The sequence below is a fragment of the Polyergus mexicanus genome, unplaced genomic scaffold, assembly GCF_030449975.1.
Source record: "Polyergus mexicanus isolate NDT 795.1 unplaced genomic scaffold, iyPolMexi1.0 SCAF_27, whole genome shotgun sequence".
NCBI lineage: Eukaryota > Metazoa > Arthropoda > Insecta > Hymenoptera > Formicidae > Polyergus > Polyergus mexicanus.
Window position 1 is genome coordinate 734,746 of NW_027223347.1, and position 27,039 is coordinate 761,784.

Consider the following 27,039-nt stretch of genomic DNA (forward strand, 5'->3'; position numbering starts at 1 on the left):
TAATTAAATAAAATTAAAAGAGAAATTAAATTAAAAATTAATTTCTGCACAAGAGACGATGATACTAGTAATGAGGAGAGATGATATTACCGGACACTGTATATTTTGCCATGCTACCTAGCAAAAAAAAAAAATAAGATGGCCAATATAATGCAAAAACTGAGCTTTTGACGAATATAAAGTTTTTACTATCCAACCATATATATATATATATATTTAAGGGTACGAATAATATATTCTATTTATATGTCGGCTTGTACCGGAAGGATTTTAGAATAGAGAAAAAAAGTGAAATTTTTTTTTATAAAACAGAATTTTTTATTACAGAATCTTTTGTCTACTTTCTCAATTTAAACCGAAATTTATTGTACTTTTTGTTAGTTCGACGCATATTTGAGCCTTTATAGAGCCTGTTATTATTTTACAATTTCTCTTTTTTATTATTGTTTTATTTCTTCTATATTTATGTCATAAATAAAAAATAAATGAAGGATCTGTTCACGCAGAAGAAGAAAACTGAAATCAAAATTATCAACAGCCTGGAAATGTTTAATTCACGATATAATATTAAACGCTCGATGATTTGTATATCTATGCAAAGGTGGTCTAGAGCAGTTTAGAATCTCAATCGAATTTCACAGACATGCGTGCTTGGCCGAAACAGCTTTCTCCTTTCGGCTGGATCTAATGTGACAGGCTCTCTTTGGAATTCCCGACGGTCGTTTCGCGGATGTTAACAAGGCATCAACATGAGTCTCGTGCCTGACTGCGGTCGACAAGTGAAACGATCGAGAGGGGTGCGGCAACCAGCCCGACCACGAATCAATGAAATAACACCGATACCGAAATACTGAATTCGCGGCACATGTTCATCTAGTTCTTCCTTCGTATACTTTCTGTGAAGTGTGCTTTATCTGCTACTAGTCGCTATTTTTGACACGTAACGCATTTTATGATACATCAATCGAATATCCGTATTTGTTTTTTTTTTCTGAGAAGTATCATTTGAAAATCATTTTTTTACGGGCCACCACAACAAAATATATTCGAGTTATGAGAGACATTTCTGTCGCAAACATGCCCAAAGAGATCGAGTGGATGGCCTCTTCTTTCAGAACTTAATTGGATATATAATTATATATCCATGTATATAACACGTGATAAATTATTACTGATGAAACACATACATACACAGCAGCTTATACATTGACACAGCTATTGTTTATACATAACAAGATACAATTTGCTGCTTATATTATATGAAAATAGGAAAATATGTAACATTTTCTATTGTGACAAAAAGCCGGAAACATTTTAAATAAATGAATTTTATGACTTATTGTTAAAATTGTGAAGTGTCAAACGGAAGTAAGTTGTTAATGCGTGTATCTACCTGCTTTTATTCAAAATAATTGTGCGCTTTTGTCCCGATGACCTACACACAATTGTCATTTTATTATCTTTCAGCATTATAATTTTCCCTTGAAAGTCGTATATCAAGATATAAAAATAGTGAAAATTGGAAAATGGTCCCAAATTAATTTTAACGAAAAGAAAACAAGAATTTTCTATATTTGATTTAAAATTTTGATATTTGCTACAATTTCATAGAATCGTATAGAAAGAAATTTATTTAATAATGTATCCGTTTTAATTGTGTAATATCATTTTTCTATATATTATAATAATATAATATAAAAAAAAAGAATTATTTAATTTTTTTATTAGTAATAAATACAAATAATATTATAATTGATTATATTAAACTCGAAATATTATTTTTATCGTAATAAGAGATGCTGTAAAGAAATTATTACATTATAGTGATCATATTATTTTGAAAATATAATTCTTTTATATTACGAAAAACGATACTCAGTATGAATGTGTCATCAAATAAATCTCTTTATATACAATTTTACGAAATTATGGCAAAGATCGAAATCAAGATTTTAAAATAAATTTCTGAAAATCGTTGCTTCCTTTTCTCTTTTTATTTGGCTTTTATTACGTTCGTATCATTTTTCGTGCGCTTTCTACAATATAATTTTTCTAAAGCTGCTATCGCAGAAAATCAGTCGCTCGTGTCAAGAGAAACGTTCTAATCAGCGAAGAATCGTGGTTGCACGTACGTTGCATGTACGAGAGAACATGCAGTAAGGGTGTCGCTGTTCGAAAAATGAGAATGCATTACCCCGACGCCTTCTCTCGGAGTTCTCAGCGAGATCGACGTTGGTGGTTCGGCGGATAGCACTGGCGTCTGGATCTGGACGCTATTACTAACGTAGAAGCGAGCAAGAGAGCTCCTACCGGAGGGCGACGGAGAAAGAGAGCTCCTCTCCTCGCTTCCAGCATAGGCATTCCAAAACAAAGAGCCCGCGATGCTGTTTCAGCGGTGGACAATATGTAAATCAGTGGCTGGCGGTGGTCACGATGTCGCGACCTCGTCGTTCCGCTTCGGGCTACCTTCTCAAACCTTCGCCATCCCCGCCACCGAAAGCCCGTTACTAAACCGACTACTTCCCATAGAGACTACCTCCCATATAAAAGATATGTAACTATACGTTATAGTCACCGACGCGAGAAATTTTACAGAAATAATTGAGAAAATCGAATGGAAGAAAAGAGAATGAAAAATTATTTTACTACTTTGAGAATTATTTCATCGAGTCTGCAGTTTTACTAACATCTCAATTATATACTAACTTGAACAATAATTTTATGTAACATAAATATATTTGATATATTTTGATTGTTTTTAATAAGTTTTTATATATACCAGCACTGAGTTAAAAAAAAAATCTTTATTAAAATAAAGATTTCTCAGTGCAAACTATAGTTCCGCAAACAATTTTTTTTTTTCATTGGAAATGAATGACATGCATTAAACAAAGCTATAGTTATAACGTAATGTTACACGAAAAATCACTCTTTCGTAATGTATTTTACATTGGTGACTTTCGAAAATGACCACGTTCAATCAATCTTGATACATCGACTGTAAATTCGAGACCGTCTCGTACATTCATACGGATACCAACGATGACGCATGCGTCGGTCAGGATGGCTTTGGTTCCCATGCATTTCGCGAGAACGGTTCACGATATAACAGCTCCACGGTCAACTTCTCGGCCGTCCCTATCTATGGCAATTAGCTGTTAAAAGTGTTCGTGTGTTTCACCAGTTATCGCCGACCCACCCACGTGCCCGAATCGGCCCTCCGCGCGTTATCTCGCGACAAAATGCATCTCGTTGGACTGGAACAGCTGGTCGAAAACGAGCTCGTCGACAGAATTGCTGCAGTAGAGACGTGTCCGCGTACAAGGACAACGCCAATATTGCGAAAGAATGGCGTTTCCATAATGCCGATCGTTCCCTCTTCATTCGATCCTTTTGTCTTTCTTCTTTTTTCCGACCGATATCACGCTTCTAGGAAGTGATCTCAGGGTTCCCACGAACGGCACCTCTTTTCTTTGAAGCCATCTCACCGCTAACCAGAAGAAACCGCGTCGTAATCGCTAACACGAGATGCGGCTCTAGACACACGTGTCTTAATGCGAGAGGATATTCATACGATTTATTTTTAACAAAATGTTGCTTTATTTTTTCAGTATTTCTTTTCTCGTTTTATTTAAATTTTTATAAACAAATTTATCTAGTTTTTAATATTATTTGCATATTGTTAGTGTCGTATACAGAATTTTATTGTAATTTATTTTTAATGAGGAATCTTGAAATAATTATATATGCATAAATTTTATTTATTGAATTGATTGTGCATATATGACGAAGCGCACTGTACGTTACATATATAATGCCATATGATTTCAGGTGTGTTATAATCATAATTATAGACAAAGATGCGAAATACATATATCTTGAAAATTAACGCAAGAGATTACTCTTAATATTTATTAGGTTCTGATGAAGGACATGCACGCATTTCGCATTAACGCACGAATAGAGAACCACTTATACTAGTCTGTCGGCTAACAAGGCAAAATTAAGTTGTGAAATAAATCTAGACTATTTTAGAACTGTGCGGTACCATGACAGGATGGCGAGGAATGGAATCTATTAGCACGGTACCGCCTCTCAATTAGCAGCAGTTAAAGATAACCGTGTGCCATTCTCATTTTTCTCAGATTGTTCAAATTAACGATTACTATAAGGTTTTACTCCCTAGACATTTTATCTCTCGTCGTCAAAAAAGAAAAGATCAAAATTCAATATAATTACTTTACAAAAAAGATATTTTTATGTGTCAAAAATTATTGTTAATTAAATATTTTTGTTTATAACAAAGTTTTAGAAATTTTCGTAATAAAAGAACACACATACAATATAGTTTTTGTGTAATAATTTTATAAGACGCTGCTGGAGATTTATATAACATATAATGACACGTAAATTAAATTTTTGCTCAAGCAAAACTTTATCAATATAGTGAACTAACAATATATCTTTCAAGGATACCGCGCGATGTCTTGGGAGAATTTTGCTCAATTTTGGAAGCCTTTTGTCTCGACATTATTGAAAGTTGTTTTAAGAATCACTAGGAATGTAGCGGTAGGACGCCTTCGGGTATTCGAGAATAGCGATGAGGCGAGGACGAAGAAGAATGAAAATAGTGAGTGGCGATTCCCTCTAGCAATCCATGCGGGCGCACTGTCCTAATTACAACGGGGCCTTTTATTTTGTCCGTTTTTTTTGGTTTTTTTTGGTTTTTTTGTTTTTAACTGAAAGAGACCGAAATATTTGCCTGCGGCAGTGGCGGGAGCTAAACGATATTTCGGAGCGCTGGACTTATTTAAAGCGAAGCGCAAAAGAATTGTCGTCAATGATAGAACAAACTTGAAGAGACGCCGAAGAATGGGTAGAGAGGGAAAGAACAAAAGCGTATCCCGCGGGAAAAAAAACGTCGCAGTTTTCCAAGCCATTCATAACGCCGACCGATCGTCTTAGCCTCTTCTCACGATTCATTCATGCCTCCCATGAGATTTGATCGTCGATCCTTACCTGCGCCACCGATGACTATGTGCCCTGCGCATCCTTAATACTTTAATAGAGTGTCTGAAGGTCCTCTTCATGGACAGTCCTACAATTGTCTGGCAATAAGCGTTGGACTTTCGGATTCCATCGAAGAAAATTCATCAATCATTACTTGTTAATCATTTAGTTTAGCTAATATTTTTAGAAATGTTGAAGTAAGTATTATTAAATACATTTATATCACACACACACACAGACACACACACACACACACACAACACAATTATGTTTGCAAAAAAATTACTGTATAATATAAATTTAATTTTTATTATTTCAATGATTTATACGGCATAGTACTGTGTAAAAAACAAAACGCATCCACAAACGAATTACAAGCAGTAAAGAATATTTTGATAAAACAGTTTTTTAAAAATAATCTTACAGCGAACATTTTTCTTTGATATTATGTACTATTAGACTTTAAAGGAGCTATTTTTACTTGAAGCAATTATCCCATCTTCTTATAAGAATTCGAGAATCGTATCGCTCTTGAACGGTCAAACGCAGCGTAGGAAGATGGGCTAACGATCTTAATGGCTAGGCAAAACATTGACACCTCGGCGGCGCTCAGGAGACCACCTGGAGGAGGATACCGAAGAGAAGGCGGGCAGGGTTCGTTAAACACGGGGTCAGCACGAGAGAAGTGGAAATCCTTATGAGAAAGTAAGTTGGGCGAACGATGACAACGAGCTAACAGCGTGTGCAAACACGGCGGCTTGGGACAGAGCCGTACCCGGTCCGATGATCATGTACTTACGCGTTTCTTCTCAAACACCGACTACGTCGACAGCTCCGGAGAGACACGGCATCGGACACTGATCATGGGAAAAGATAGATTCTCCGCTTGTTCAGGTTGGAATGTTCGAGCTGAATGCTCGAGCAACATGTACCGATGATCGGAGAATTCGTCTCGTTAATATCGAAAAGTAAATAGTGAAATGTGCACAATACATTTATTAATTGTATCTATGGAGCAAGTGAGATTTATTAAGTTCATGGATATATTGATCGATCGTTTTTTTTTTTTTAACACGTTCATTTAAAAAGCTAATCTATTTATGTCTATTTTTTAAACGTATACAAATATTTTAGATACATTTTTTTTTTTTTAGAGGAAATTGCATTGAGGAGAATGGAAAGAGTTTGGTATTGAAGAAACAACGATAAAATGTTGAACGGTCTTTGGTTTATGATATAATATGATACAACATAGTGGGCATTCTGAGCCTATAATCCATATTGCATATCCATAATTATAATTCGTAGTTTATTATTATTATAGAATATTATTACAACTATTTATATACAATATACATATGTATATGAAGCGACCGCGACCATTCAATTTTACAGTAAATCAAAATATTTACGATCGTATATGGTTTTTTATTTATGCGTTCTATACATTTTTTTTACAATTGTTCAACTTGTAATTAAAAAAGACAGAGAGACCGATTAAAGACGCATGAAAGACACATTTATATTAATCGACGCTAAAATTTACCGCGCTGTTGCATTATTTGAAAAAGAAAATGTGTTTAAAAAAATCTATACAACAAATTTTGTGATTTTAAATTTATCAAAAATAATATTTCTCTAAAATACAAATCGTGATCTATCGTGATATGAAAAATATCAATACTTTATAGTAGAAATATATTTAAAAAAATATTATTTTAAAATAACAATTAGCTATTTTAAATTACAAATAATAAAATCAGGTTACAAATATAGAATTAAAACTCGAGACAATATGCCATGTTTTCTCATCTGTTCTTCTTTTCTCTCTCTTTTTTTTTCATTCTTTTTTCTCTCTGTCTCTTTTTTTTTTTATTGAAACGGAAGCAAAGTGGATTCGGTGATGAAAAATTCGGTAATGAATAATTAATCGCCTGAGGGATATTCTAGGATGCATATATCACAGACGCAAATGGAAATAAAAATACACTTTATACGATGCGTGTGTGCGTATAAATAATGATTTAATGACGAACGCATTAAAATTGTGTCGATGACAAGAATGACTTTCGTACGCACATATACATGAAATTTATAATAAACTTACGAGTTTCTACTAATGCGAAAATTAAGTATGATTAAGGGCGTATGATAATATATGCGTTTTTTTTTTCGTAGGTAATCGCACAGTAACTTTTTCCATTGTGACCGCTCTTTTGCGAAACGTAGCCACGTGACTTTGAGTCGTAAGTACCAAAAAATTCTTCTGACATTAATTTTGAAGATTACTAGCATAGGACGTATCATATGATTTTTTTTTTATTTGAGATTATGTAAACGAGAATGTATTAGACAATAGAAAAATATATATTGTATGGATTTATAAATTAAAATATTGATAATTATACAGGTAAAATATACATAAAACGGCCAAATATTGATCCGTGTATAAGATCGTAAACTCATATTGACGACAAATCATACTATATTGACAACAATTTTTCCTCTGATACGTCTGTTGCTAATAATCCTCAATAATCCTAACAGCCTCACGTTTTATTAAAATAAAAACAAAACAAAAAAAAAATCGATGTCAGTATAAAAAAAAAATCGTGTAAAAGGATACTTTTTAAACAGGATAGTATAAAATAAAATGTAATACTAGAAGGATCTTATTGCGAGTGAAATAATTGCAAAATGCAATCCAGAGTGCAAAATGAACAAGCCTCGTTTCTTTGATAGAGAATCCTTAGAATCTGTGAAGATATATATCAACAAAAGGAAGCAATAGCAACAGCGCGACAAACGGTATAGAATGGTTTTCGAGTTGATTGCATTTTTCTCCTTTTGCACTATGATGGTGATATTATGATAACAAAACTCCGTACACACGAAATGTAAAATACGTGCGCACAGAATCTTAATTGTGATATATCCTTCTTTCTTTCATACACTAGGCACTTTTAAGCTCAACTAGATACTTTAAATACAATTAATCGAAGTGTGTAAAATCTTTATAAAAATAAAATAAATAATCTGAATAAATATAGATATAATACTAATATTATAGTTAGTCAATAAATTATTGTATAAGATTATGAGGCATGAATTGCTGCAAAAGAAATCTTTCTAATAATGTAAAATTATTGTCGCGTGCACAGTGTAATTTATACACGCAATTTTCTCTGTTCGTTGATGACGAGAGATCGAAAATACTGTGTTTGATTATAACCTACAGCGCCTACAGAATAAATGAATTTCTTCCTACTAAACTAATTTTCTCTGCTCATTTCACTTGTTGCTTTAAGCATTGAGCATAGATAGTGTATCCACATCTTCCAACTGACATGGATTCTCTAAACAAAACATTACACAAATAATCATATTAGACAAATCGACTTGAAATTGTTTTATAATATTTTTCGTGATAGTTTTTGATTTTTTCGAGTACTTTAATCTTGCGTATATTGTAATAGCAGATAATTTTTTCAATATTGTTCGTATAGAGAAGTATGATGAAGAGTCTCAAATCTTTAAGTATTTAAAAACTAAAGTTAAATTGTGATCGTGTTCAACATTATTAAAATATCATAAGAAGAATGTATCGAGAATAATAGAGGGATATCACGCTAGAATATTAAATAATCATGATATGTTGTTGTCTCAAGATACATTTGTGTTGAACGTTGGACGATGGAATTATTGGATTTATCATATCTATTTTCTTTTTCGCGCGCGAAATCAAATACACGAATGCATTATGGTGCATTTTCGCGCAAAACGATACATGTGTAATTTTGTGTACGTATGCATGTGACGGTGAAAACCAATTGACCAGTAATGACGCGATTTTTTGATTTTTATTTCTCTTTCTCCTTTATGCTATTCTACTTGACGCATATTGTGTCATATCATTAGAGAGAAAATGGACGGTGAACATATCGAATATGTCAATCGTATGGGATATCCTACGATTCGACAATGTCGTCCGATTCCGCCATTCACTTTCTCTCTATCTTACAATAGTAGAATACCGAGTCAGCGTTGAGTCGATTTTCCGAGATAGGAGATGGGGAATCGTCGTCTGGTAACCCTCTTCCAACTTTCGTCTCGTCATCTTCAGAGTTGCGTTACATTTGCTTAGATCGCGACTGCAGGTGATGGAACACTTGATATATATATTCGAGACCGTTCATATATTCACGATAGCATATCCAGTCCCGTACGTTACGTTGCGTCGCGTTTTTTCTCACACATTCTCCTCGAAACTCCGAAGGCATGACTGATCGCTTGATATTTTCTCGTTGCGTTAATCCGCGCTCCAATATAGCAACATGTATCTCGCAAAGAATCTGTAAAAGAAGCATCAAAATATTAGAAATACCGAGACAATATATGCAGCATAAGGAAATATATTATGAGTTTTTTTGATAAAAAAAACAAGATCTCGTATTAGCAAGAAGATTGCATTTCAAAAATATTTCTAAGAAGTTGTTAATTTTTTTAAGTTTATAAATTACTAATTTAAAATTAATCATTATACAAATATTGACGAATACATGTATGGTATATCGTAAATATAAGGATCAAGGCAAATATTGCTTATAATTTTCAATAGGTGATGATTGTTTTTTGCAACGATCTCTTAAATTTTACGTTTTTCAAAGTCGACGATGCATATCGAGAATAAATACAAAAACAAAGAAAATTTCAATATAGCATAGAAAAATGAGCCTCGAAAGTCATTCATGATAGATAAAACGGTAAATAGTTTGACTTTTCAGCGACAATTTTTAACGATTCAACTTTTACGTAAAATGCTGACAAAATTTGACAATACGTTTTTTATCACACTTGTAACAATAGGAAGCGGAATAATTCATTTCATTAATTGCATTAGTGTTATCGTGACAGTCGCGCGCGCAAAGTGATTCTCTCTTTATTATCGCCAGCTGCGAAAAGGCGGCAAATCAAGAACTTATGGTTATGGAGCTTAATTACTTATGAAAACAATAGATTTGTGTACGATTTCCAAAATAAACTCACACTTCGGCAATCGAATTCGCTTTTCCTGAATTGCTCGTAAAAGCCGAGTTTATAGTGTTCCTGGTCCCAAACCGTCTGTTCCAGAGCCATCGCATATTTTTGTATATATTCAAACGCATCAACGAGAGCCGTATCAATCTGAAAATGTACCAATTATGCTATCAATCAGCGTTTATTTATTTGTATTTGTATATCGCGCACATTACACGCTTCGTAAAAATATGCATTTTCCAGAGATTATTATTGTACATTATTATCAAATATAGTGCATTATTGTGCATTGCTAGCAACAAAAAGAAAGCGACATAAAATAATGTTAGTGATAACACATACGTCTATACTGCTCAGATACTCCTCGCTTAATTGTTCTCCCAATTTCTTAGGTATATTAGGCAGCCAAGGGTAATTCCAGTTTGCAGACGGTAAATTAGTGGAATCGTACTTTATCCTGAAAGTCTCCTCGATCTGCAAAATTAAAGAAGAAAACCGTGGGCGCGATTAGATGTATTGTTTTATACAAAAATGGAGCCGCAACATTAAAGAAAGATATGCCAAACTATCAAGTTTCCTTCATCGTTATGCTTTAAGCGCGTATATAATCCCGCGGAAATTTGAGAAAAATTATTTTGCGTAGGCGCAGCGCGCTACATCGTTCTGCATTTCTTTCATATTCATCATGCACACGGAAGTTGATTAAGATGTATATAAAGTAATATAAAATGCGCATATCGTGATAAGATGATATAGTTGTTATTTTTTTATTGTTTTTCAGAGGCCATTTGCATTTACAATATTATATGTGTATAAGAACGAGTTGTTTATTCAATTATTTAATTTTCTTACTTTTATATCGCGCTTAATTTGATGAAATCTCAATTTTATTCTCTTGATAAAAATTTGAAAAAAAAAAAAAGAAACAGAAAGACACGATTTTATAAAAACGCAAGGTCCTGGCGCTACTTTATCTCGAATATAGCGGTGTATCTCATCGCTTAATATCGTCACTTTATAAGAGGAGCATAAATTGAGTAGTGCATCGCGCTACTCTTATTGTATTTCCAGGTATCCGTCAATTATGTCAGCACTGATGCGAGCACCGGATTCGCGCGCTCCATCTAATTTCTCTGCGTTAGCTTAGCGTAATTCGACGCCACTGAATGTCAGTGCGTCGTTTAGTCACCGATTACACGTCGTGTAACACCTCTTACACGATCAGTCTCCCGATATCCCTCGTTCCTGGTACAATGAAAACAGGCAACAGACCGTGCGAAACGAACGCTTCCGAGTGAATAACACTCACAGCGGTTTGCGCCGGTTCTCGATGTGGGAGCGCGCGCGTGCCAGAAGCGGCGGCGAACTGACTATTCGGGAATACCGGGATGGGTCAGCTAACAAAAGCCAGCTTAGTCCTTTACTCTGAGAAATTACTTGGAAATCCAGGCGCCGGCCGAGACACGCTAATTATCCCATCAGGGATCGGTTACGTCGAACGAGTCATTATGAATCACACCCACTGAGCTGGGAAGTGCCGGTAGGAAAACTTGAGAGAAACATGCTACCGTTTGCGTAGTTTGCTGTAGTTTGCCAAGTCGTTTCTCGTACTCGTATTTCGATATCGCGATGTGATTTTGCGTAGAAGATCGTTTCAGTATATCTGCTTCAACTACGAAGCTTCAGAGAATTAATAAATGCTATTGCAATAATTATTATGTCAAATAAAATTTCGTATAATTATTATATGCATATAATAATTATGTAATATGTAGCGTTTCGCAATTACGTTTCGCGTTTGATGCGTTCTGTCCTGCAAGCCTTTAAATTGCGAGATGGGTCATTCGTCTCTTATTATGATAAACAGTTGCGATATGGTTTGAAGAATCAAACAACCGCCTTAAAAGAATCACGACATTATTATTCCGGCTTAACGAACGGTATTTAATGGAGTAGTGTTTATATGCGAAGAAAGATGATTTAGCATCATCATTGATCTCGTATCTTGAAATAATTATTCTCCGGGCAGATAACGCATCGCGCGTGCATATTATCTCGGACAGGAATGGAAATAATGATCGTACGATACTACTCTCATGACCCGCGATGCGATAATACCTTCGATCGCAAACAACATTCCTGAGAATCAACACTGTCAAAGAACCACGTGTTGCGTAGCCTGATAATTCATATGTCTTCAATGTCTGCGCTCCTATCTAATGCATGTATTGCCACAACGGCGAAACAGGTTTATGACCTCGCATGTAGGTTGATGAACGAAAATAGTGGAAAATAAATATATGTGACATACGGATTTTTTGAAGATATCATAGCGGCGCGCGAGGGTGGCTCATAGAAAGGCGGCATCGCGGTAGTCATTCATTAAATTCATTCCCTCGTTATAGCATATTCGATCTCGTGTACCTGCGGGCACTCGTGCGCCGATCGATGATCGGTCCTTCTCACGCCCCGGTCGTTACGAAAGCATCCAGAAGGATACAAAGATATCTTTTCAGCCCATCACTTTGTATCAAAAAAATATTAAATACGCACGGTGGTCGGCCATCGATTGCGTCATCAGCCGTTATCGCTAATAATACCAATAACCATATCTCGACCGCCAAGTTTTCTAGGCGTATAAACATATACATAGGTAATGAGGGATTTGATGGGTAATTAAATGAAATTTTACGCATAATTTTGTGCAAGCAGTCCTCTAATAAATACATTAGCGAGACCTACGCGTCTACCTACTGGAACTCTCTGCTAAGCCTGCGTCTGCCTTTCCTTCTTTCAGGTGCCGAAAAGAACTCGTTTTCATCGTCGCGTTTTATGATGTGTTGGTCACATTCACACGTGATGACTCTCATTCCGCTCGAGTATCGATACTTTGATAATTCTCATTTTGATACAACATCAAGATTGATGCGTCAAGTTGCAAAGACGAATGATCTTTGTTTCACGCTCCGAAGCGTTTGAATTTCCTTTCCTCGCACTTTTTCTGCCGCGGGACATATAAACGCGAAGAAATTGCGAGAGTAGGAACGAGCGAGGAGAGAAGTGATAAAAGCAAGACAAAAAGGAAAGGAATGAGAAAAATTGTCGCTAACAACCACTGGCGGCGAGCAAATCTGTGGCGCGGGGTCTTTTGTGCCTCGTAAAAGTCTCGTCGGCCACACTGGGGCACGAATAATCGTAAAACCGAGCTGGAAGCTGGCAGGAAGTAGGCTGGCAAGAATAGGTACGGTCTCCGCGCGCGGCTCTGCCGAGGACCCGTCAAAATCAATTAGCCTTTCAGTCTTTCTTCTAGCGCGGCTTCACCGCTGCACCGCTTATTAGAAGTTATAAAATTTCGGTGTGACGATGATTTCAAGAGCCGATCGAATGGCTCGCAAGTTCGACGCATTCTACGAGTAAGATGTAAAGAGAGAGAGAGAGAGAAACAGCTAAAAATGGAAATAGACTTTTTGCGCGATCTATATAAGATGCTCACAATTTCGAAATTTTATCGCTAATCTTCCAGTAACATCGCGTCAATTGTATAAATCGTTAGATTTTTTTTTCCGATATTTAAAAATCATATTTTATTAATCTCCGTAACATTTAATTAAATTTTTTTTTTTTTTTTTTTTTAAGATTTTGTAGAATTGAGATAAAAAATCCGCAATCGGGTGAATGTCACGTGAGTTTGAAAAATATGTTATTGCGCAAAGCAGCGACGCGAGCAGAGATCGAAACGCTGTAATATACGCCATGGTAGAAGAAATGTGTCGTATCAAGACGAGTACATGCACTGGCAGGTTGTATATCCGGTCTGGGTTTTAGTATGCAGGCGATGTGCCGATGTGGCGTGCCCGTCAGAGGAACAGGAGAGGGGCAGCTTCCGATTCTGATTTATTGGAATCCTCCGCTTCCGATATTTTATCCGATTCCTTCACGTACGAAGATGCAGACACTGTCCCCGTCGCGATCACGATGGATCGCAGACAGCCAAATTTGACTTATAAGTTGTTTACAGACTGTATGCAAGGACGTACGATGAACCGTCACGACGACGGAACAATGAAATTTTCACGATATAGCGAATAAATGTACAGAGGAAGAATAAAATATATTACCAGATCCACAACCGAATGGATTTTGTCCGTGTAGTAGATCGATTACAAATGTGATTCTAAAGATTCTCGATCATCCCGGAAGCTTTACGAAAAATTCTTTCTTCGATTGCGAGAGACCGCGACATATTTTTGCAAATTTTCTTCGCGTTCGCGCAATGAGATACATCGATCTTTTCCGTCCTTTTCTCGGTATCCTTGACTAATCTAATTCTTCCTCGGTCTATAGACTGTTTATGCTGAACCGATAACGAGTGTCGGAAGATGAAGTCATGGACCACTAGACGGTGCGTCGCCGTGAGTCGATATCAAGTGAGGAAGGCGTCCCTGAAGCTTTTCAGCCTCGACGCTGACGACACGGAGATGAACCTGACTCTCGTCTCCTCAACTATGACTTCACTCTTTTTCCACGCCATTCTTTCTATGTCGCAAGTAGCGAAGTATTTACACGTGCACAATTTATTGTCTTTCCTGCCAAGGGTAAGAGCGAGTCGCGGATCCATGCGATATCGTATTATGCGCTGACTTGGAAAACATCGGTATCCGGTATCACCGTGCGATGATGTAACGGGAACGTTTTCTAACAGCCTTCGGCCGGGCCTTTAGGGCGAGACGGACCCCATAATACGAAGAGGCATAAATATCCTTTCCCGATGCACGCGACGAATGTTAATTTACTCGGTCATATACTTGCTTAACTAAGTAAATACCGTTCGCGCGAGTGGAGGAAGATTTTTGTGCGGTCGTAATTGATGTTCAACGATCAGTCATAGATATTTATTTCTGGGTACCATTATTTGGAAAAATGTAGCCGTTTAAGAATTAATGATCGTTTACTTTTTCGCGTTTCCTTTTTCTCGTTTGAATTTTCCTATGTTTTTATACATATAACTAAAAGATGCTCAGTGAAGAAACGGTATTGCGGCACAATTAGACAGCATGTAAAGATAATTTTGAATGATCTTTCTTTAAAAAAAAAAATCGCATGCGAAACATCGTCTTTGCTTTTGCGGTTTTTAAGTCGATCTCTTTTCTTAAATCGCCTCTAGAGAGAAACCTTGAGGAACCGCTTGGGTCTGGTGCGTGATTTATTGCCCTTGGCCAGAAATAATAAGGTACGATTGGTTGGGAAGATTCTTTCGAAACTAAAATTTCTCGTGATCATATGTATCCATCTATCTGTCTCATAAAATCGATTACATATTACTTTTGAAATCTAAATCGTAGTCGCAATTTTTCCTTTGAAAATAATAACTGTAATATAGAGTTAAGTCTCGCAATTTAATAGATAGAATATAATAAATGAAGAAGCAGACTTATATTTTTTTTATATTTAATATATTTTATCTAAATATCAATTTTTATATTGTAATTTTTGAAGCGTGCTTTGTATTAAAAGAACACTATTATATATCCATGAATATGTCACACAAATTTTGCATAATCTACTATATTAATTATTTTTATATATATATATATATATTTTTTTTTTTTTATAAGAAGAAAAAGCAGGACTAAGTTAATGACGCGCTTTCGATCAATATAAAGACGTGACAAAATTCACAAGATCGAGATCTTTTTCGAAGGTCTATGTGACTCGGGGAACTACGATCAATGTCCGAACGACCGGAAGTACTACCATAACCATCTTCCGTTTGAAATTCTCTCACTCTATCTATTCTTCTCCCCTCTTTCTAGAAGGCACATTAGTGATTATCTAAGCATTGATGAATTCAATATTAAAACCTCTGATATATATTTTGCGATTCTAATCCGCATTAAAATGAATGACAATGATAATTCACAAATAGCTAAAATTCTCTAAGAGAATATGTGTGATAATGAAAAACGGCGCAAAATATAAATTCTATTACTTACATAACGCTCCCGAAACATGGTTGCATGGGTCAATGCATTGCGCGTTAGGATGATCACGTTTCCTATCATATGTGCGTCACTTACAACCTCTGTCTGGCTATCGGTATTTTGGATATCAGGACTGGCAGAGAAATCAGTATAAGTGCCACAAGGGTTCCACCATTTCATATGTTGAGTGTCCATTTTCTCTTGAATACATTCATCTATTGTTACGTTCTTCTTATCGTCACAGGAATCGTTCATTGTTGTTTTATGGTGCATCGGTGACGCTAGTACAATCGCGAATATACTTAACCACAAGAAGAACTCTGAAAACAGAAATAATCGTATTAGATTTGTTAACCGAACAATTTTTAAGCATACTGTATATTTTAAGTTACCGATCACAATATGGCTTTCAAATTATGCTATTAAATATTATGTTAATAAAAAATTAAAATACCTCTTCAATTTCTTTTAAGTAAGATTATGATTTAATATTATATAACATATAAAGAGAATACTCTCTCTTTTTTATTTGTGCATGTATGCAATAATTGCAATAAAGTGAGATCGACAAGGAATATTTCCTTCTTCGTTCTTTAAGGAAGCATACCCTTTTTTGAACTCTCAAAAAATCAATACATTTTCAAGATTTTTTTGCAGCGCGACGATTTGATAAAAACTTTTTATTTTTTTGTACAATATTAATACAATATTATTAAGTATCTAAATAAAAATCTTCAGCTTAAAAAAATTATTTTAATAATATATATTGTAAAAATCAGTTTCTTTTTAAATCATTGCGTTGGAAAAAATCTAGAAAATGTATTCATTTTTCAAAGGTTCAAACAGGTATGCCCCCTTAATCTTCATACTGTCGTCACAGCATTTTAATGTATGTCGTATGGAAGATGTACAAATGTAGAAAAGCCTGTAGAGATTACCAAAACGGTTACATTAATGCAGGCGATGGTGAATGAACTTTGCAAGATCGAAGCCATTTTGCAACGAAAACTTAACGTGCGGGCATTAACGGAATTGTCTGCGTATTGAAAAATAAAAGACGGAGATATAGTTCAATATTCGACGGTAATGAACGATTTGACGAGAGAGTCGCGAGATGCCTGCGTGAAATTATCATTGAGCTTCCGGCTCATTGGGCCCTCTACTCTCCTCTGTTTCCACCCTCGGGGATTCACTCGTCGATAGTAAGCGCCTAAATGGTAGATTTCGATCGAGACCGTCTTATGATCATCGGGCAGTTTCAGAATCACCGCTCATCGAATTATGTGCCCGTGAATTCGTCGTCGCATTATTACGCGAGTTACGACCGTTGATGAGGGGCCTGAGATCACGTGCAGCGATATGACGACAAACCATCAACAGTTGCGTACGCATTTGGACGAGAAGCTACCGCATACGTGTCTTGTCTGTATTTAATTCGTGCCTCCCTCTCGACTACCATCTCGAAGAGATGTCAAAAATCAAGCGATGCATAAGTCGATCAGATATTATTGCGGAATATAACTTTAATTTAAGATTAAATCGTTTATAAATCGATGTGACACATTTTATGTTTATCAATATTCTCTCTAAATTGTATAATATTTTATATAATTGCCGAATTTTTCACATTAAAATCTGTCTTTTAAGTCAAACATAATCTTAAAGTGTTATATACGTATACGATATCACCACATACGATCATCATAAATTTATATCATAAAAAAATATTTTCTTTTGTTAATTAATTTCACCATTATTATTTAATAAAATTTGTCAAAATATTTAACAAAATATCACATCTCGCAAAAAGTTACGATTAGTATATGAATAATGATATTCCTCAAACAAGCGAGAAACATCGTACCAAAGTAGAGATATCGAAGAGTCGAAGATTCGAGTGTCAGATTGACTTATCGCTCTCGACGAGATGAATAGTCGCGCGACCAAAAACCGGAGAGAGTGCGCCGTGCCACCCGTAGACGCTAACGAATTTAATTTTAATGTGCGTGAACGTGCGTATGATGCAGCGTGGCCAGCGGACGCGACGTACGAACAGAGGGAGACAGAAATTCAGACGGAGTGCGAGCAAGATGAGGAGAAAACGAAGAGCGGGGCGGGGCGTAGGGAGACGCCTCGGACACTTAACGCATATTAATGAGCGGCTCTTAAGTGCGTTCTACGTTGCGATGAGAGAGCAATTTGCCATAGGGAAGTTTGCCCCCTAAAGTGACAATGCAAAACCGTGTCGGCCAACGGCGGCGAATACGTTGCCATAACTTTGGAACGTAAACATGTCGCAACGAAACTTCCGATACGTTTGCGAATGCGGCTCGATGAGGCGCTATTAGTTTACAAAAATAATCGTAAGTATGTGATAAGCGTTAATTGCGCGTTAATTTAATCGTTTTATTCGTTCTGAAATTTATACGAGAAGATAGATTACGCAATCAGCTATGATATGCAAAATAAAAAATACACACAGTAGACGAAGTTACGTGATCTACATCTATATGTATGACACGAAGAATTTAAAAAAAGTGTTGTTGCGTTGCAATGTATGAATACTGTTGCTTCTACTAATTGCTAGAAACAAAAACAAATATTTATTACTTGTTTCTGTTTCTGCAGTTGTGTACAACACACGATAGTGTATCGATAAAAGTATCTATCTTTATATTTTATTTTTATCGTGAAAGGGGGAGGGAGGGGTGGAGGGGTAGGGGGGGAGGTATCTTCGAAGGGACGACAATTCTAACGGAAAGCATCCAACTAATGATGTCCGTTCAATGTTAAGAGAAATATGTACTTATGTATACAGGGGAATTTTTTAGCCCATATTTAGCCCGAAAAGGCCCGTATCTCGAGAAACGGGCATTCGCATGGCAAATATTTTTATCGCGATCCACGTAAATGATCTTAGCGTCCACGACTTTATCTCCTTAATTGTCGCTCAAAAACATCGTTTACTTTCTCTTATTTCTTTAATTACCTCTTCTTTTTTCTCTTAGACATTTAATTGCTATGCAATTAATCTTCCATGATTGGTTAAATCTATCGATCAGAGAAAGGGATACAAAGTGAAATAGATATACATTCGGATAAGTTCTCATTCTTGAGAAAAAAGAAATTCAAACGGCAGCAAGCTGCTTAGAATTTACTCTCACCTAATCCAGATAAACGTCGTAGATTTAATCATACTTCGCAAAACCATGTCGATACGCGGTATGGCAGAAAACATTTTGCTGCGTACTAATGTTGCGCTTCCTTGCATTACAATATAATACAAATGATAATTTATATCGAATATTTTTGAATGAATTTTTATGCGTAGAATTGAATATTTTTTTTTTTTTTTACATATCTGTAAGATAAAATATACAACACGCAGTTTATAAACAATTATTAAAAATTCTTTTACTCCATTTATTGTCATTCGTGTCATTCTTTCTTACGAGTTTGACGTCATTTTCGAGTAAGCCGATGAAGCAGATTAGTCATCCGTCTTGTAACGGTCCTCCTTATCGATTCTTCAGTTTACAGGTTTGCGAATCTTAAATCTACACACGCCTTATTCATCATCTTTGTCTGTTTTTTTTTTCTTTTCAAATTCTCGATTCAATTTAAGATATCTAATCGGAGCTCTAGAATTTTCTAAAATAAATTTAAATCACGTGCCACGAGTAAACAGTTCTATTTGCTTTTGTCAGTCCACCTGTTGAACTCAGTGGGATTCCTCTACAGGTGGTTTAACCCCAGCTTCCGTAAAGTATTATAGATTTATCTTTTAGCCACCTGCCAAACCATTTTTCTATTGTAAGGTAAGAGATATTCGACCTCCCGTAGCTCATTACGAGGTGCGAAAGGTAGCCAAATTTTTTGCAATAAATTTGCAATAGATATGTTAGTGAGAACTTAGCGTGCCATCATCTTATAATGATGAGAAATTGACAAAGAATAATCTATAATAAATTGGTGTGCAAAGACATACGCGCGTATCGCGACCTACCGCAACGCGCTTCGATCCTTGGATGCGAACGGAAGAAAAAGGAGTAGCGGGTCGGGTGTAATGGGGTATAATTGTCACGAGCAATATGTGTGTGTGTGCGCGAGGATAGTGCGTCATTACCGCATTTTTCACCGTCTTTCTTGCTGGCCGACAGCAGAGATGCGCTTTGCACCGGTGTTCACCGGCTTTGCGAGCCATACTTTTTTCAACGCGGCCGCGAGTTCGTAGGAATTTTCGATGGAACGCCATCGTTTAGCGTCGTCGTTGAGGTAGGCCCTTGTAATATCGGCGATGCACGGACGGTATCCGAGCATAAGTATAAAAGACGATTAATATGATATAATACACGAGTCTACCACTTGCTGAATATTTCACTCAACATTTGTTGATTGATAAGATGAACGGAAATTACGACGAGAAAAGACTTTATATTTAATACTTATTAAAAGAACGATTACAAAGATTACAAAGAACGTGTAAGTTGAGAAAATATTCCATACAAACTATTATATAAGAAGAAATTTTCTGTCATAACACACATTGGGATAATTTTGTGAAATGTAATAAACTTCGCGATGTTCCTGAATTAGATGCATGTGAGAGTAAGCAAAGATGGCTATCGTTTAAATATCTTTCTTTTCAAGAATGACAACTTGTCTGAAAAAGTATGCCTACTTTATCTTTCGAATCTCTTTCTCCGCCAAATTTAACCGATCATGGAAAACTCATTCATTTTGAAATATTATCTGCTTAAAATTCAGAAACAGCTATAAATAAAAATATTAATTTATGCAATGCATTACATATAAAATAATTTTAATTAGAAACATTCTTCACAATGTTATAAAATTAATTTTATTACTATTGACAAATGCAACAATAGATGAACGTCAAGAAATACATACAAAGAATGGCATGATATTATATAAGAAAGTTGTAAAAATTATGATTTTCATGAACTAACGTAAAAAAAAAGTATCAGATCAGCCATTGAAGAAAATGGAATCAAATATATATTTGTAGATCATAGTGAGTATATTCTTGAAGCCCGGCATATTTTCCAAGGATAGTCGTCACGGGACGTTCAATAATTAAGATTTCGAGACACACGTGGGTTTTACCCTATCGTCAAGTCATAAGTTGTTTTGGGTATAGATTTACGAGTCATTATCAAACTTTTAGCTTAGCGATATCAACCGAGTAATAAAAATTTTCAATTTTATTTTCATTTATTAATCGATAATTCTAGTCGGATTATTACTTGTGTAAAAGAATTACTGAAAAGTTTAGTTGAGTTCTACAATATATAGAATAGTATATAGTTCTATTATATATTAGAAATCTCAAAGAATATATATATATTTTTTTTTCGCATCTTTCTTTCTCTCTCTCTCTCTCTTTTTTTCGCTTGATGTTACAAAAGATTAATAGTAAGTAAGGGGTATAAATGGCTTGATGCAAATAAAGCAAATTCTGATATGATTTCTAAATCAATTCGTAGAAAGCCTTGCAACCGGAAAGAGGATGCAACTTTTATATTGACAACGACCACGCTGCGCGCGAAGATAGAATATTACATTATAACAGCCGAAATATTATTAAAATAATTATATAACGCTATCATGTTGCATTATTACTCAAATTAATGAATGCGTTGTATGAAAATATATTAAAATTATTTATTTCATTTGCCTCAATTATATCATTGCTCGAGTTATATCTTGTCTTACATTATTGTAATGTTTCGATACATGACGTTTCTATGTAAAATCATTATTTTTGAAATGTAAATCTCAAATCAATTATTGTTCATTAATTCATGTGTGGAAGAGATGAAATTTTAATTAATATCGCAGCAACGATATTTTTTTGTACAAGTATCATAAGCGTCGAACGTTTGCTTGGTGATCAATATATAGTTGATATAAGTTTGACTTACTTAGCCACGTGGGTATGAATCGGTGAATCGGTATAGGTGCGGTACGAATCAGCCGTATGCTTCGATTGTCGTAAGACGTCGTCGTCGTATGATACAAATCGCATGGCAAGCATTTTTCGGCACAATTAATCATTATTGTAATCGTTGCTTCGATGGAACGATTACTCGCAGCAACGTCGTCCTGGCATTTAGGCGGCAATGTCGATGTTGAGTTCAGTGCGTAGCTCTGCGCGGCACGGTCAAGGACCCGATGGGACGTGGTCCTCTGATCGCGGCTGAGTATGTTTTCCATTATCGTCGACCAATTGATAATCACGTTTTCCACAGTTATCGCGATCGCATAAACACTATCACTCTAGACAACCGCCTCTCTCGCGTGTATCGACGATATATGTATACGAGTAATAGATATACACGTGCGTTATATATATGTATGTATATGTACAGATGCTACGAATGGTGCGTGTGTATGCATGTGGATGGATGTGTTTGTGCTCTAATGTCCTGTCGTCACCGATTCCGATCACTTTGCCGAAGGGTTGTCACACTTGAAAAACTGTGCGCACAGAATCACAATCCGTTTGGCACTGGTCCCAGACACGCGATGCACTCATTCTTATACGACAGGGGGGAAGGGGGGTTGTGGGATCCCGAGAGAGAGAAAGAGGAGGGGGGTGGGTGCTTGACAAGGTGGCGGGGATACTCAAGAAGAAGAGGAAGAATCAAAAGGGTACACCGTTAAGGGTGGTCCGCGTGGATTCTCCTCTCTTTTTCTTTCCCGCTTTTGATTATCCTCCTATACCGTTACTTGTTCCCTCTCGGTTCCTTTTACGTTTCGTTTTGTTATCACGCCCTTGCGGCACTATTGGCTGATCGGGATAATAGTCTTGTTTCCAAAATAGGTCGAAAGATCGCTAAGTTTTCTCATCGTTATCCGAGAGAGGATAAGGCGCAATCCATCAGACGAATAAATCGACAGGATAATAGGCAAGTAGGTGTGCGAGCGAGTAGACGCAAGTTATTCATTCGTCGTTGGTGTAGTAGAAGTGAGCCTGCGGATGGAAGTGGAGGACTTCTTCCTTGGTCGTCCCGCGTTGCGCTTTTCTATTCTCTTTTCTTTTCCTCGTTTCCTCCTTTTTCTTTTTCTTTTTGTTCACGAACGCAGCTTTCTTCCACTCTTTCTATCACCTTGTGCACCAATGTACTGTTAGTGTATGGTACTGGCCACACTCAGCCGACCGGTGCCTATATACGATTGTAAAGCCGCCGAAGCACGTGGCCCGCACCCCGCTTTCGGCCAATCCCCCCCACCATTCTCGCCCTTCCTCGATCACCCGCACTTGGATACTTTTTCCCATCTTCTATTCTTCCTCCTTCTCTTCATCATCAGTCACCGCCACCGCCACCTCCTTCGCGTTCATTATCTCTTTTCCCTCCTCCTGCCTGCTGTTTCTCCAGCGCGGTTCCTTGCCCCCCACCGCTCGAATCTACGGTGGTTCAGGACTTCGCGACTCATTCATAACTCCCCGCGACCGACTCGCTATCCCCACTCAATCAGCTCCCACCACGCGTTCGTAGTAGGCACTAGTCACCCAACCAAGAGATGCTAACGTCGACTCGCAGTCGACTTGCCGCTACATTGTCGTCTCATCTCTCCAACTGGTAATCTTGGATATTATGAATAGATATCGGAGTTTTCTTCTACTTACCAATCGATATTCACTAGAGCAGCTCGTAGCCCCTCGATCTTTCAGTTTAAATATCGCCAATAATTGCGATTTTATCCTTTATAATTGTTTAACAATAAGCTAATTTCTTGTTTTATATAATATATTTCCTTGACCTTATATAATTATATTTTCTTTTATGGCATTGCATTCAAGATATGTAAAAGTAAAAATTTAACTTTTAAAAAAGAAATTTAAATCGCAATTTGAGAAACAAAATTTAAACGAAAGATCTAATCGAAGATTTTTAATTTCTCCATTTTTTATTTATTACATATTTTGATCATTTTTATGATATGCATACAGTAGATAATATATAATAATTTGTTCTCGGGAAGATAAAATCTCTCTCTCTCTCTCTCTCTCTCTCTCTCTCTCTCTCTCTCTCTCTCTACAATACCGCTAATTTAATCAATGCATTCTTCGCAACAAAAAATATCTTTAACAGCATGCTTAAATGCTAATATCGGTATCATTTTGAGTCAAATATACAGTATTCAAACTTTTTATATTGAAATCATAATTATGCAAAGTATCGTTGCTGGTATGCGAGAATTTTTTATCACAAAAATGTAGTTGGTCGATTCATATTCTTCATAAAAATCATAATATATTAATATTGTAGATAAAATTAATCTGTCGATGGAACTAATTATGGCATAAGACACTCCACTTATAAAGATGTACGTCAATAGCTCAGTCGTACGCGTGATTCCACTAATTGTTGTCGTCGACGAAAGCGTGACACCATTCGTTATCCACGGTATGTTGTCGAGAATCTCGTAGCGTCTTCGTAATATCGAGTTTCATGATCATTGCGAAGAGTTCATAGCATTAATAAACGGTGCTAACGACGATAAGCTGCGATTCTTCACGGTAACTACGTCAGAATGTGTATATATACATTTCCGTAAATATGTATAATAACGATGCTGGCATTACGATGATGATGTTGATAGTAATTATTACGTTGTTTCGTCGTTCTTACGTAATCGGTTGGTGTTAGAAAACAGAATCTATTGTTCACGTTTGCAGATGTTACTTTTTTTGAATTTATTAAGGACATATATTGTATATCTCTTTTTATTTTGCATAAAGTGATATTTTATATTGAAAATATTTATATATATATATATAATCTTTCTCGATATCTAAAATCTTTTTCGGTATATAATTGTCTCGTAAGTTACATATATTGAATTTTTTCCTCATTCATATTTGTATTGTTAATTTATCATAATTGATATTATCGAGTACATCCGATGCCGGATGGAACTTTCTTGCGGGGGGAGATTTGTGTAGTGGTCCAGGTTTCTCCTCTTGCGCTTTGAAATTTCCCACTATGGCGCCTGTACTCCCCACTTAAAACAGCGTCCATATCCTCTTTTACCTCCCACTTGAAATCAGTGATGACGTTTCCTTTCACTAGTTCCCAATTGCTTACGCACATCGCCGTATATTGAATTGAAGTTGGAAGCATCCGCATATGTGACAAATCCATTTGTACTTCAAAAAGGATTTTCTTAGAATGACCGAGCTCAAGAAAAGATAGGACTCAAACTGACAAATATTTTCGGGGAATCTACGATCCGGATGCGATCAATTGAAGTTAGACAAAAAGATTTTAGAGAGATTTTTAATTAATTATTGTAATATAATTAATTCAATTTAATGCTTATACACGATATAGAGTAAATTTTAAATATATATCAATTATTATACACACACACACACACACGCACAATTATATAATCACTTTTAATGTCAAATGACAATATAGAATATTATGTTTGTATTAATATTTCAGTAATTATTATTAATTATTATTTAAATGTAAAATGAAAATACTAAAAATGTTAAAATCAATCGGTAAATGTTTAAAAAACATATTTCGCTGACATAATAGAATTTCAAAAATTTTTTAAATATTAATTAATTATTAAATAATATTAAATAATTATTAAATATTAAATAATATATATGAATAAGTAATACAACATATATAATTTGTGGAGTTACATCAATATTCGAAAATCAGGCAGCGAGTGGATCACATACGAAGCAGCTATTTGTAGTTTTTACTGTCATTGATTGCACCAGATGATGTAATCAATGAACAGTGAAATAGAGCTTTTAGAAATCGAAACACCTAGTCTCTCTTATATTCTATTAATTTTCGATTGATTAGTTTTATTAGTCAAATTTTATCTGTGATACGTGTTTTTTCATCGTTTTATTCAAAAATCGTTAAAATGATGACGTCGTGATTTTCGCCATAGTTATGTGAATCATGACGAGAGTTACGAAGAGAGAGATTTCAAGACTATTAAGAAGTATTCAACAGGTCATGTTCAATTCTCGGGGTTAAGTGTGTCGGATATCATGTCAAGTGTATCAGGAAGTTTCACACATAAGAATCGAATATAGATTAATACAAATGAGAAGCCATTACCAATTATATTAAAGATTATATAAATCTTTTGTTTTATTCAAATTAGATATGGGATATTTCCTATATATCAGCGGAAAAGTATAAAAAAATGTACACGTATTAGATATATATAGAGGGATCATCAGTCCGCTCTGACTATGAGTAGGGACTAAAAGTATGGACTAAAGGGAGGAGGAGGAGGTATGGGATAATCTTTCTATAACGGATTACATTTATTTACTGGAAAAGAGAAGAAGCCTGAGGAGGAATCTCGAAACTTATATTTCGATAATTCTTGAATCTCGGTCTTTTTTTTAAAAAAAAGATTAGTTTCTTCGAAAATCAAATTTTAGAATAACATTTGCGTGCCTAAAAATTTTTATTATCTTGACGATTTTGAATATGTTATTCAAGAAACAAGAAAGCATTTCGATAATCTTTTGTTTATGGAAATATTGATACGCAACTGCTTATATGCTATTATCCTACAGAATGTAATTTCGCTACGTGACTATCGGTAAGAAACGATCGTGTCGATATAACTTATTTAATATTTGCGGATATAATCAGTAAAAATCACATGACGTTATTGATAAAGCACGCGGCATGGAGGCGTGCCCACCGGAAGAGTTCATCAATAAATGACCTAGGTTAACAAGACTATGGTATCATTAAATGCCAAACAATGAATGGAATTTATTGATACAAATTTGCTATGCGCGATGAATATTACTTACTATTTAAATATTTGTTTTACATAAAAAAAAAATAAGATTGTAATATTTTTTTAAAAATCTTTTACTTGCGTTTATAATATACAAACTATATCAAGACTATATAAAGTTAACAATTCTAATAATAATAAAAGTAATATATATAATGCATTTTATTACATTTTTTATCAGATA

The 27,039-nt window shown here is 35.5% G+C and overlaps 1 protein-coding gene across 3 annotated transcripts in view; it reads right to left on the bottom strand.

Annotated features, from left to right (window-relative positions):
- Positions 1-7,520: 7,520 nt before the first annotated feature.
- LOC138943583 (uncharacterized) overlaps positions 7,521-27,039 on the bottom strand; it is a 44,535-nt gene continuing 25,016 nt past the window's right edge. For 2 of the 3 annotated variants that reach the window (XM_070314540.1, XM_070314541.1), the window contains exons 3-7: positions 21,974-23,640; positions 16,041-16,348; positions 10,390-10,521; positions 10,057-10,194; positions 7,521-9,362 (exon numbers count right to left, since the gene is read on the bottom strand). In XM_070314540.1, the coding sequence (XP_070170641.1) occupies positions 9,141-9,362; positions 10,057-10,194; positions 10,390-10,521; positions 16,041-16,348; positions 21,974-22,265 (1,092 nt within the window). In that variant the 5' untranslated portion in view covers positions 22,266-23,640 and the 3' untranslated portion in view covers positions 7,521-9,140. The remainder of the gene's footprint in view (positions 9,363-10,056; positions 10,195-10,389; positions 10,522-16,040; positions 16,349-21,973; positions 23,641-27,039) is intronic. The other variant, XR_011448500.1, reaches the window with a different exon arrangement.